The sequence below is a fragment of the Rhinoraja longicauda genome, chromosome 11, assembly GCF_053455715.1.
Source record: "Rhinoraja longicauda isolate Sanriku21f chromosome 11, sRhiLon1.1, whole genome shotgun sequence".
Classification (NCBI taxonomy): Eukaryota; Metazoa; Chordata; class Chondrichthyes; order Rajiformes; family Arhynchobatidae; genus Rhinoraja; species Rhinoraja longicauda.
The window spans coordinates 53864869-53877486 of NC_135963.1; the positions used below are offsets into that span (position 1 = coordinate 53864869).

Below are 12618 nucleotides of genomic sequence, written 5' to 3' on the forward strand. Positions count from 1 at the left end.
CCGGCACCGATGACCAAGGAAAGGTGGAGCCCACAATGGTCCATTGTTGGCTGTGGAAGAGGTGATAACGAAGGGATATATGGATGCGAACAGTGGAACTATCAGGACAACTAGGGTGGGGGAGGGGCAGAGAGAGGGGGAAAGCAAGGGTTACTTGTCTGCCTTTTAGGTCTTAGTCACCTCTGCCTTCCAGTTCATCTCCAGGCATGACCCTCAATGGGTGAACCCCTGGATGTTGGGTTCCTGGCTGTGAGAGAGCTGGAGAACCCACGCATGTCAAACCAGTCAAGTTTCTTTCCCCCAGAGGAATGCTGAAGCATTCATTCTGGGAATGCCTTATGCCTGCAGTTAGCTAGCTCGAGTTAGTGGCCATTGCCTTTAGTTTTTTCAGTTTCAGTTTTAGAGATACAGTGCCCTCCATGATGTTTGCGACAAAGTCCCATCATTTATTTATTTATTGGCCTCTGTACTCCACAATTTGAGATTTGTAATAGAAAAAATCACATGTGGTTAAAGTGCACATTGTCAGATTTTTTTAAAGGGTATTTTTGTACATTTTGGTTTCATCATGTAGAAATTACAGCTGTGTTTATACATAGTCCCCCCATTTCAGGGCACCATAATGTTTGGGACACATGGCTTCATAGATGTTTGTAAATGCTCAGGTGTGTTTAATTGCCTCCTTAATGCAGGTATAAGAGAGCTCTCAGCACCTAATCTTTCCTCCAGTCTTTCCATCACCTTTGGAAACTTTTATTGCTGTTTATCAACATGAGGACCAAAGTTGTGCCAATGAAAGTCAAAGAAGTCATTATGAGACTGAGAAACAAGACTAAAACTGTTAGAGACACCAGCCAAGCCTTAGGCTTACCAAAATCAACTGTTTGGTATATCATTAAGAAGAAAGAGAGCACTGGTGAGCTTACTAATTGCAAAGGGACTGGCAGGCCAAGGAAGATCTCCACAGCTGATGACAGAAGAATTCTCTCTATGATAAAGAAAAATCCCCAAACACCTGTCCTACCGATCAGAAACACCCTTCATGAGTCAGGTGTGGATTTGCCAATGACCACTGTCCGCAGAAGACTTCATGAACAGAAATACAGTGGCTACACTGCAAGATGCAAACCACTGGTTAGCTGCAAAAATAGGATGGCCAGATTGCAGTTTGCCAAGAAGTACTTAAAAGAGCAACCACAGTTCTGGAAAAAGATCTTGTGGACAGATGAGACGAAGATTAACTTATATCAGATTGATGGCAAGAGCAAAGTATGGAGGAGAGAAGGAACTGCCCAAGATCCAAAGCATACCACCTCATCTGTGAAACACGGTGGTGGGGGTGTTATGGCCTGGGCATGTATGGCTGCTGAAGGCACTGGCTCACTTAACTTCAATAATGATACAACTGCTGATGGTAGTAGCATAATGAATTCTGAAGTGTATAGACACATCCTATCTGCTCAAGTTCAAACAAATGCCTCAAAACTCATTGACCGACGGATCATTCTACAGCAAGACAATGATCCCAAACATACTGCTAAAGCAACAAAGAAGTTTTTCAAAGCTAAAAAATGGTCAATTACTGAGTGGCCGATCTGAACCCAATTGAGCATGCCTTTTATATGCTGAAGAGAAAACTGAAGGGGACCAGCCCCCAAAACAAGCATAAGCTAAAGATGGCTGCAATACAGGCCTGGCAGAGCATCACCAGGGAAGACACCCAGCAACTGGTGATGTCCATGAATCACAGACTTCAAGCAGTCATTGCATGCAAAGGATATGCAGCAAAATACTAAACAAGACTGTGCTGAGTCCCAAACATTATGGTGCCCTGAAATGGGGGACTATGTATAAACACTGCTGTAGTTTCCTCATGGTGAAACCAAAATGTATAAAAATGGCTTTTATTAAAACCTGACAATGTGCACTTTAACCACTTGTATTTTTTTCTATTACAAATCTCAAATTGTGGAGTACAGAGGCAAATAAATAAATGAAGGGTCTTTGTCGCAAACATTTGGAGGGCACTGTATACATAGTCCCCCTTTTGTCAACATATGACAGTCCAGCCATTCCGGGAATTAACCTAGTAAACCTACGCTGCACGCCCTCAATAGCAAGAATATCCTTCCTCAAATTTGGAGACCAAAACTGCAGACAGTACTCCAGGTGCGGTCTCACTAGGGCCCTGTACAACTGCAGAAGGACCTCTTTGCTCCTATACTCAACTCCTCTTGTTATGAAGGCCAACATTCTATTGGCTTTCTTCACTGCCTGCAGTACCTGCATGCTTCCTTTCAGTGACTGATGCACTAAGACACCCAGATCTCGTTGTACGTCCCCTTTTCCTAACTTGACACCATTCGGATAATACTCTGCCTTCCTAAACCTCCAAAGTGGATAACCTCACACTTATCCACATTAAACTGCATCTGACAATAGACAATAGACAATAGACAATAGGTGCAGGAGTAGGCCATTCAGCCCTTCGAGCCAGCACCGCCATTCAATGCGATCATGGCTGATCCCTCTCAATCAGTACCCCGTTCCTGCCTTCTCCCCATAACCCCTCACTCCGCTATCCTTAAGAGCTCTATCCAGCTCTCTCTTGAAAGCATCCAACGAACTGGCCTCCACTGCCCTCTGAGGCAGAGAATTCCACACCTTCACCACTCTCTGACTGAAAAAGTTCTTCCTCATCTCCGTTCTAAATGGCCTACCCCTTATTCTTAAACTGTGGCCCCTTGTTCTGGACTCCCCCAACATTGGGAACATGTTTCCTGCCTCTAATGTGTCCAATCCCCTAATTATCTTATATGTTTCAATAAGATCCCCCCTCATCCTTCTAAATTCCAGTGTATACAAGCCCAATCGCTCCAGCCTTTCAACATACGACAGTCCCGCCATTCCGGGAATTAACCTAGTGAACCTACGCTGCACGCCCTCCATAGCAAGAATATCCTTCCTCAAATTTGGAGACCAAAACTGCACACAGTACTCCAGGTGCGGTCTCACCAGGGCCCGGTACAACTGTAGAAGGACCTCTTTGCTCCTATACTCAACTCCTCTTGTTATGAAGGCCAACATTCCATTGGCTTTCTTCACTGCCTGCTGTACCTGCATGCTTCCTTTCATTGACTGATGCACTAGGACACCCAGATCTCGTTGAACTCCCCCTCCTCCTAACTTGACACCATTCAGATAATAATCTGCCTTTCTATTCTTACTTCCAAAGTGAATAACCTCACATTTATCCACATTAAACTGCATGAGTGGCCATGCATCCACCCACTCACACAACCTGTCCAAGTCACCCTGCAACCTCATAGCATCTTCCTCACAGTTCACACTGCCACCCAGCTTTGTGTCATCTGCAAATTTGCTAATGTTACTTTAAATCCCTTCATCCAAGTCATTAATGTATATTGTAAATAGCTGCGGTCCCAGAACCGAGCCTTGCGGTACCCCACTAGTTACTGCCTGCCATTCTGAAAGGGACCCATTTATCCCCACTCTTTGCTTTCTGTCTGTCAACCAATTTTCTATCCATGTCAGTACCCTACCTCCAATACCATGTGCTCTAATTTTGCCCACTAATCTCCTATGTGGAACCATGTCGAAGGCTTTCTGAAAGTCGAGGTACACCACATCCACCGGCTCTCCCCTGTCAATTTTCCTAATTACATCCTCAAAGAATTCCAGAAGATTAGTCAAGCATGATTTCCCCTTCGTAAATCCATGCTGACTCGGAACAATCCTGTTACTACTCTCCAAATGCTCCGCAATTTCATCTTTTATAATTGACTCCAGCATCTTCCCCACCACTGATGTAAGACTAACTGGTCTATAATTTCCCGTTTTCTCTCTCCCTCCTTTCTTAAAAAGTGGGACAACATTACCCTCCAATCTACAGGAACTGATCCTGAATCTATAGAACATTGGAAAATGATCACCAATGCGTCCACAATTTCTAGCGCCACCTCCTTAAGTACCCTGGGATGCAGACCATCAGGCCCTGGGGATTTATCAGCCTTCAGTCCCATCAGTCTACCCAACACCATTTCCTGCCTAATGTGGATTTCCTTCAGTTCCTCCATCACCCTAGGATCTCTTGCCACTAGAACATCTGGGAGATTGCTTGTATCTTCCTTAGTGAAGACAGATCCAAAGTACCGGTTCAACTCGTCTGCCATTTCCTTGTTCCCCATAATAAATTCCCCTGCTTCTGTCTTCAAGGGACCCACATTTGCCTTGACTATGTTTTTCCTCTTTACATATCTAAAAAAGCTTTTACTATCCTCCTTTATATTATTGGCTAGTTTACCCTCGTACCTCATCTTTTCTCCTCGTATTGCCTTCTTAGTCATCTTCTGTTGCTCCTTAAAAGACTCCCAATCCTATCATATCATATATCTACAGCCGGAAACAGGCCTTTTCGGCCCTCCAAGTCCGTGCCGCCCAGCGATCCCCGTACATTAACACTATCCTACACCCACTAGGGACAATTTTTACATTTACCCAGCCAATTAACCTACATACCTGTACGTCTTTGCAGTGTGGGAGGAAACCGAAGATCTCGGAGAAAACCCACACAGGTCACGGGGAGAATGTACAAACTCCTTACAGTGCAGCACCCGTAGTCAGGATCGAACCTGAGTCTCCGGCGCTGCATTCGCTGTAAAGCAGCAACTCTACCGCTGCGCTACCGTGCCTCTGGCTTCCCACTCTTCTTTGCTTTGTTGTACTTCTGCTCTTTTATTTTTATGCTGTCCTTGACTTCCCTTGTCAGCCACAGGTGCCTCTTACTCCCCATGGAATCTTTCCTCCTCTTTGGGATAAATTGATCCTGCAACTTCTGCATTATTCCCAGGTCAATTAAGATTAAAAAGAGTAAAGGAGGTATTATCGTTTGGCAAAGTGTCTTGCTAGCTATCACTGGAGTTGTAAAACTGTACAGTGATGGAGCTGATATCGGCACTAAGCTGTGAATGTAGCACAGTGCTCAAGTATATGTAGCTACTCAGTCACGGGAGAATTGTCTACTCTTTTAACAGTTCGTTTGTCAAAGAGATTGGATCTCCAACGACTGAACCGTCACTGCTTACGCTGTTTTAAATATTATATACATGTTGATTGCACTCGAAATAACTCTTAACATTGATTTTTTTCCCTCATCGAGGCCCATTAACAGAACTAAAAAACATTAAACAATTCAAGTTTATTGCTGTCCACAGCTTGAATATAAAGCTGATGCACCAGCAGAGAGAATGGACTTCAATGGTTATGTTAGATGGAGGGCACTCACTTGCTGAGGTGGGGGGAGAGGGAGGCAAGGGGGGAGGAGGAAAGAGGGGAGAAGGAGGGAAAGGGGGAGAGGGAGGGAATGGGAGAGAGGGAAGGGGAGAGAGGGAAGGGGAGAGAGGGAGGGAAGGGGCTAGAAGGAGGGAAGAGAGGGAGGGAAGGGGAGAGAGGGAGGAAAGGAGAGAGAGGGAAGGGGAGAGAGAGGGAAGGGGAGAGAGAGGGAAGGGGGGAGGGAAGGGGAGAGAGAGGGAAGGAGAGAGAGAGGGAAGGGGAGAGAGAGGGAAGGGGAGGGGAGAGAGAGGGAGGGAAAGGGAGAGAGGGAGGGAAGGGGAGAGAGTGAGGGAAGGGAGAGAGAGGGAAGGGGAGAGAGTGAGGGAAGGGGAGAGAGAGGGAAGGGGAGAGAAAGGGAACTGGGGAGGGAAGATGAAAGGGAGAAGGGGTAGAGAGAAGGGGGGAAGGGATAGAGAGAGGGGGGCAGGGGTAGAGAGAGGGTGAGAAGGGGTAGAGAGAGAGAATGGGAATGAGGTGAGATAGAGGTGTGACAGACAGGCAAGGCAGGAAGAAAAATAATGAACACAGGGCCTGGATCTGGCAGCTGCAGAGAGTTGCAAACAACCAGCATCAACGGCGCTGCCTAATCATATCATATATATACAGCCGGAAACAGGCCTTTTCGGCCCACCAAGTCCGTGCCGCCCAGCGATCCCCGTACATTAACACTATCCTACACCCACTAGGGACAATTTTTACATTTACCCAGCCAATTAACCTACATACCTGTACGTCTTTGCAGTGTGGGAGGAAACCGAAGATCTCGGAGAAAACCCACACAGGTCACGGGGAGAATGTACAAACTCCTTACAGTGCAGCACCCGTAGTCAGGATCGAACCTGAGTCTCCGGCGCTGCATTCGCTGTAAAGCAGCAACTCTACCGCTGCGCTACCGTGCCGCCCGTAAAGGCCTAAGGGCCCAAACCTTTCAGAAAAGATTGATCTGGTGGAACTGATGCAGGGAGTGGAGTGGTAAGCAGGCACTTGGAAACAATGTCAGTGGACGAACCCACCACCCACCACTGGCACACTGTTCTGGCAGTGTGCAAACTAACCAGGACAATGCGACAGTGAGAAAATACTGCAGTATCAAAGCGCTCAGTGCTTCCAACAACGCTGCTGTTTTTTCCAAAGGTCTGCTTCAAAATACTTGAAAAGATAGTTTAGTGGAATTGCAAGTCGTAGGAGCATTTGGCCGGTGATGGCATTTCATCTGCCGCCCCTACGATGTTACGAAGGGGAGATGTAAATGTCATCATCTCCCGCCTACACAACATCAATATCCTAAGGTCTTTTCCAATTTGTTTGGTTTTGGTTTAGGTTCATTATTGCCACGTGTCATGTATTTTGAATTCTATCCACACAGATCAGATAACACTATACATACATATAATCAGATCAAACTCAAGTACAATAGGTTGAGCGAAGGGGAAGATAGAAAGTGCAGAATACAGTTCTCATCATTGTAGTGCATCAGTTCCATAGACAAAGTCCGATGTCCGCAATTGGGTAGAGGTGAATCGGACAGTGCCCTAGCTTATGGAAGGTCTGACGAAGGGTCTCGACCTGAAACGTTATCCATTCCTTCTCTCCAGAGATGCTGCCTGTCCCACTGAGTTACTCCAGCATTGTGTGTCTATTTTCGGTGTAAACCAGCATCTGCAGTTCCTTCCTATACAGTAAAAACTGTTTTGTGTACTAACCAGCCAGATCAGACAACATACATGAGTGCATCAAGGCAGTGCAAAAGAGAAAAGAAACAGAGTGCAGAATGTAGTGTTACACTGTCAGTGACCCTCAATCCTGCACGTCCTACATAACGCTGTGATCTGCCCCAGCTAACAACACAAGGGGCAGCACAGCAGCACAGCTGGTGGAGCCACTGCCACATTGCCAGGGACACGGGTTCGGTCCTGACCTCAGGTGCTGTCTGGCTGGAGTTTGCACCCTCTTCCTGTGACTGTGTGTGTGTTTCCACCAGGTGCTCGGCTTTCCTCCCACATCCCGAAGGTGTGTGGGTCTGTAGGTTAATTGGCCCTCTGTAAACTGCCCGGAGTGTGGATGAGAAAGTGTGATAACGTAGATCTGGTGTGGACGGGTCATGGGCAGCGTGGACTCGGTGGGCTGAAGGGCCTGTTTGCGTGCTGTATCTTTCATTTCAATGCACTTTAAGAGGACAAATAACTGAGTGTTTGACTGTGTGCCAGCGAAGGAACATTTAATCGCAGCTCAACACTGGGAAACACATCAAGGAAACTGTGAAGGTGGTTCCCACCTGGTGCCCTTTTTGAAGGGAAGTTTACGCTTTGTTGTAATTTTAACCTTCAGATAGCAACTCTGCCCAACAACCACCATCTTTAAATCTGGTGCAAATCTTACATCCATTCATGGGGGATGGGGATAAGGGCTAAACATGGGCAGGTAGGGACTAGTGTAGATGGGACCTCGAAGGAAAGTAAGTGGGAGAGCATGAGCATGAGGATACTTGAACAGTGTATTGATGGGCTGAGATTGAGGGTGGAACCAGATGGAAGAGTGCGTGCTCATGTACTTGGTAAAACGAATCACAAAGCAAACTATTATCCCAGTGAGGAGAGAATACAAATAAGCAATATCTATAACAGCATTTCAAAGACTTTCGGACAGAAACTTCGAGAGGAAAAGTTTAGATTGATAAGGGCCAATCGCGGGCAAGTGGGACTTGTGTAGATGGGGCATCTTGGCCGGCAGGGGCAAATTGGGCCGAAAGGCCTGTTTCCGTGTTGTACGACTCTGCGGCATTCGGTACTTTGGGATTCAATGCCCCGTGTTTGGAAAGAAACTACTGGGTTTTCAAGAGGTAATTTAAGATGCAGTTTATGGGGTGGACTTTTCTCTGGCATGACCCAGCACCATTGGAGTAATTCAGAGGAAAACTAGACTACCAGCTTACACGGTGCAAAATCCTGAAGGCAAGCGGACCGCATACATTCAGGTTGAGAATTTTGAGTGGATTTGTCCTGTGTGCAATGGAGAGTCTCGATTAGATTACAATGCACTTATTCCCACAAGTGACTACGCCCAATGCAGCAGCTGGAATTGATCAGGCATTTACCTGTCCAGAGTCTCCCAGAAACGAAGCAAAACCGCTCTGTCGAGATGGCGTTTGTGGTGGCTCAGTTCCAGAACGGTCACGTCCCACTTCTGAACGTTTGGATCCAGGCGCATTTCGTCGTACTTGAGATGGAATGCCTTGACTGGGAAACAGCGGCCAATGTTGCCATTAGTAAACGTGGAACAGAACGGTAAAAAACTTAAAAACAACATGTCTTGAATTTTCCTTAACACAGGTGCCAGCTGGTAGAGCAGATGCCTCACAGCGCCGGAGACCCGGGTTCGATCCTGACTACAGGTGCTGTCTGTGTGTGTGGAGTTTGCACGTTCTCCCTGTGACCGCGTGGGTTTCCTACAGGTGCTCCGGTTTCCTCCCACATCCCAAAGACGTGCGGGTTAATTGGCCCTCTGTAAATTGCCCCCGATGCGTGGGGTTGTGGATGAGATAGTGGGATAACATAGAACTAGTGTGAACGGGTGATCAATGGTCCGCGTGGACTCAGTGGGCCTGGTTCCATGATGTATCTCCAAACTAAACTCCCGGCAACCAAGAGGTAAGAATACCACCAATGCGCTCCATGGATGTCACAGAAATGACTTTGAAAGCCCAGGAAGGTTACACCGCCCAGAACCCACAATTTGATTTAAAAAGAACAATTCCGTGTGCTAAACACCCACAAATCAGTGCATCATCTCTCTGGCAAATCTGCCGCACAACCAAACTGCCTCAGGTCACCATGATTCCTGAAACCGGGATACTTGGAAAGCAACCTGCGTAAATCCCAACTTTAAACATGAGCAGTAGATCAACTTGCAGATGAGGGCTGCAAATTAAAATATTCCAAGTCAGGACGGATTATTGCCAGAAGGATATTAAAGGATGTTAAGAAAGAGAAACGGCGGATGGGGCTGATGTTTGGATTGACAATGATTTATTGAGTGAGGGAAGAGGCTTGTGGAGCAGAGTGGTGCATTCATGTACCCATTAAATATGTAATACACCTTATGCCCAGGGAGCCACAGAGATCTCCTTCACATCAAAATTTGACTAAAATATATAATTTATAGCAGTGCATAAATCAATAAATAATGACCTGCAGTAATAAGATAAACATCTCATCGTATGATGCAGATCATGACTCAATTAAGATTTCAGTAACTTAAGAATTATTTGGCAAGGTTCGGCCCTGTAAGTAAGTATGCACGGCATTTCTCAGCTGGCTGTCAAGACAATTCATGTCATTAAAAATGTCACCGAGACGTATTTGAGTTGGAGCTGAGAAATGAACTCTCTAGTGCAACAGAGTTGCATGCTGGCTCGGAAAGATATTTTTAAGACGGAAATTCAAGACACAATAAGTTTCCAACCACTTCTTGAACTTTTTTCTCTTGATCCAGCAATCTTACACAGTATAAAATTAAAAAAACTAAAAAAACAAATATACAGCAAATATTCATTCAAATAACCACTTGAGTCTCCCCACAATTAATTTGGAGTAGGTCAAAATATTTGGATGGAGGTTGCAAACCACATATACACTAGTGGCTCACATGATAATGGCTTTTCCTAATTATTAGATGTGCCATTTTGCACTGCACACTTAACAGATTAAAGTGCTAAGGGACATATTTCAATAAAATTGCATACCTGACCTTGAAAGCCTGTATTAACTATCATAATATGCACATTTACATATTTACAGGAAATAATCTATCCTTGCATACTAATGAAGAGATCCAGCTTCAAACTTTTTGCATGACATGGGGATACGGGGACTGATTCACACTTTGAGGAAAGCGTAATAAGATTTAATATTCCAAGGAAAAGGCACAAAAACTTTATTACATTTCGGATAACTGATTTTGCACATTTCAAATATATTAAAAAATGAGTCTCTTAATATTTAAAGTAGATTTTAACCAATAAAAACTCTTTCATTATCTTTCTCTGAATGAGTTTTTTCTTTGTGGGATAAATAGGTGTCCTGGGTTCACAGCGTATTCCGCACTTTGATATTCCTTATATTTTACACATTTTAAGTCAGAAGACCACAAGTGATAGGAGAAGAATTAGGCCATTCGGCCCATCAAGTCTACTCTGCCATTCAATCATGGCCGATCTATCTCTCCCTCCTAACCCCATTCTCCTGCCGTCTCCCCTTAACCCCTGACACCCGTACCAATTAAGAGTCTATCTATCTCTGCAATAAAAATATCCATTGACTTGGCCTCTACAGCCTTCTGTGGCAACAAATTCCAGTTTCATCGACCTCTGACTAAACAAATTCCTCCTCATCTCCTTCCAAAAGGAACAACCTTTAATTCTGAGGCTATGACATCTGGTCCTAGACTTTTCCACTAGTGGAAACATCCTCTCCACATCCACTCTATCGAAGCCTTACACTATTCGGTAAGTTTCACTGAGGTCCCCCCTCATCGTTCTGAACTCCAGCGAGTACAGGCCCAGTGCCGTCAAACGCTCATCGTATGTTAACCCACTCATTCCTGGGATCATTCTTGTAAACCTCCTCTGGACCCTCTCTGGAGCCAGCACATCCTTGCTCAGATATGGTGCCCATAATTGCTCACAATACTCTAAATGCAGCCTGCCCAGGGCCTTATAAAGCCTCAGCATCACATCCCTGTTCAACAGTAATACAGTGCATTCAGAAAGTATTCAGACCCCTTCACTTTTTTTCTACATTTTACTACGTTACAGCCTTATTTAAAAATGGATTACATTCATTTTTTTATCATCAATCTACACACAAGACCCCATAATAAAAAGGCGAAAACAGGTGTTTAGATATTCTTGCAAAGTAATTAAAAATAAATAACTGAAATATCACATTTACGTAAGTATTTAGACCCTTTGTTAAGACACTCAAAATTCAAGTTTCTGTTCATCATGTTTCCATTGATTATCCCTGAGATGTTTCTGCGATTTGTTTGGAGTCCACCAGTGGTAAACTAAATTGATTGGACATGATTTGGAAAGGCACACACCTGTCTATATAAGGTCCCACAGTTGACAGTGCATGTCAGAGCAAAAACCAAGCCATGAAGACGAAGGAATTGTCCGTAGACCTTCGAGACAGGATTGTGTCGAGACACAGATCTGGGGAAGGGCATAAAACAATTTCTGCAGCATTGCAGGTCCCGAAGAGCACAGTGGCCTCCGTCATTCTTAAATGGAAGAACTTTGGAACCACCAGGAGTTCCTCTGTGAAGATGGGAGAACCTTTCAGACGGACAACTATATCTGCAGCACTCCACCAATCAGGTCTTTATGGTAGAGTGGCCAGACGGAAGCCACTCCTCAATAAAAGGCACATGACAACCCACTTGGAGTTTGCCAAAAGATACCTAAAGGATTCTCAGAAGTATGGTGGTGGCATCATCATGCTGTGGGGATGTTTTTCAGCGGCAGGAACTGGGAGACGAGTCAGGATCGAGGGAAAGATGAACGGAGCAAAGTACAGAGAGATCCTTGATGAAATCCTGCTCCAGAGCGTTCTGGACCTCAGACTGGGGTGGAGGTTCACCTTCCAACAGGTGACCCTAAGCACACAGCCAAGACAACGCAGGAGTGGCTTTGTGACAAGTCTGTGAATGCCCTTGAGTGGCCCAGCCAGAGCCCGGACTTGAACCCGATCGAACATCTCTGGAGGGACCTGAAAATAGCTGTGCATCGACGCTCCCCATCCAACCTGACAGAGCTTGAGAGGATCTGCAGAGAAGAATGGGAGAAATGACCCAAATACAGGTGTGCCAAGCTTGTAGCGTCATACCCAAGAAGACTTGAGGCTGTAATCGATGCCAAAGGTGCCTCAACAAAGTACTGGGTAAAGGGTCTGAATGCTTATGTAAATGTGATATTTCAGTTATTTCTTTTTAATTACTTTGCAAAAAATTCTAAACACTTGTCTTCACTTTTTTTATTATGGGGTCTTATGTGTAGATTGATGATTAAAAAAAAGAGAATTTAATCCATTTAAAAATAAGGCTGTAACGTAACAAAATGTGGAAAAAGTGAAGGGATCTGAATACTTTCTGAATGCACTGTAGATCATGATGCTGTGTTTCATGTTCGCATACTTCAAGGAATTGGATCAAAGAGAGTTCTTTAATTATCCCCCAAAGTTAAGCCGGACACAGCAGTGATGAAGACGT

At 45.0% G+C, this 12618-nt stretch overlaps 1 protein-coding gene across 1 annotated transcript in view; it reads right to left on the bottom strand.

The window, feature by feature from the left end:
• cdc73 (cell division cycle 73, Paf1/RNA polymerase II complex component, homolog (S. cerevisiae)) overlaps positions 1–12618 on the bottom strand; it is a 269047-nt gene that overhangs the window by 3813 nt on the left and 252616 nt on the right. Inside the window, exon 16 of the mRNA XM_078408040.1 lies at positions 8447–8588. Coding sequence (XP_078264166.1) covers positions 8447–8588 — 142 coding nt within the window. The remainder of the gene's footprint in view (positions 1–8446; positions 8589–12618) is intronic.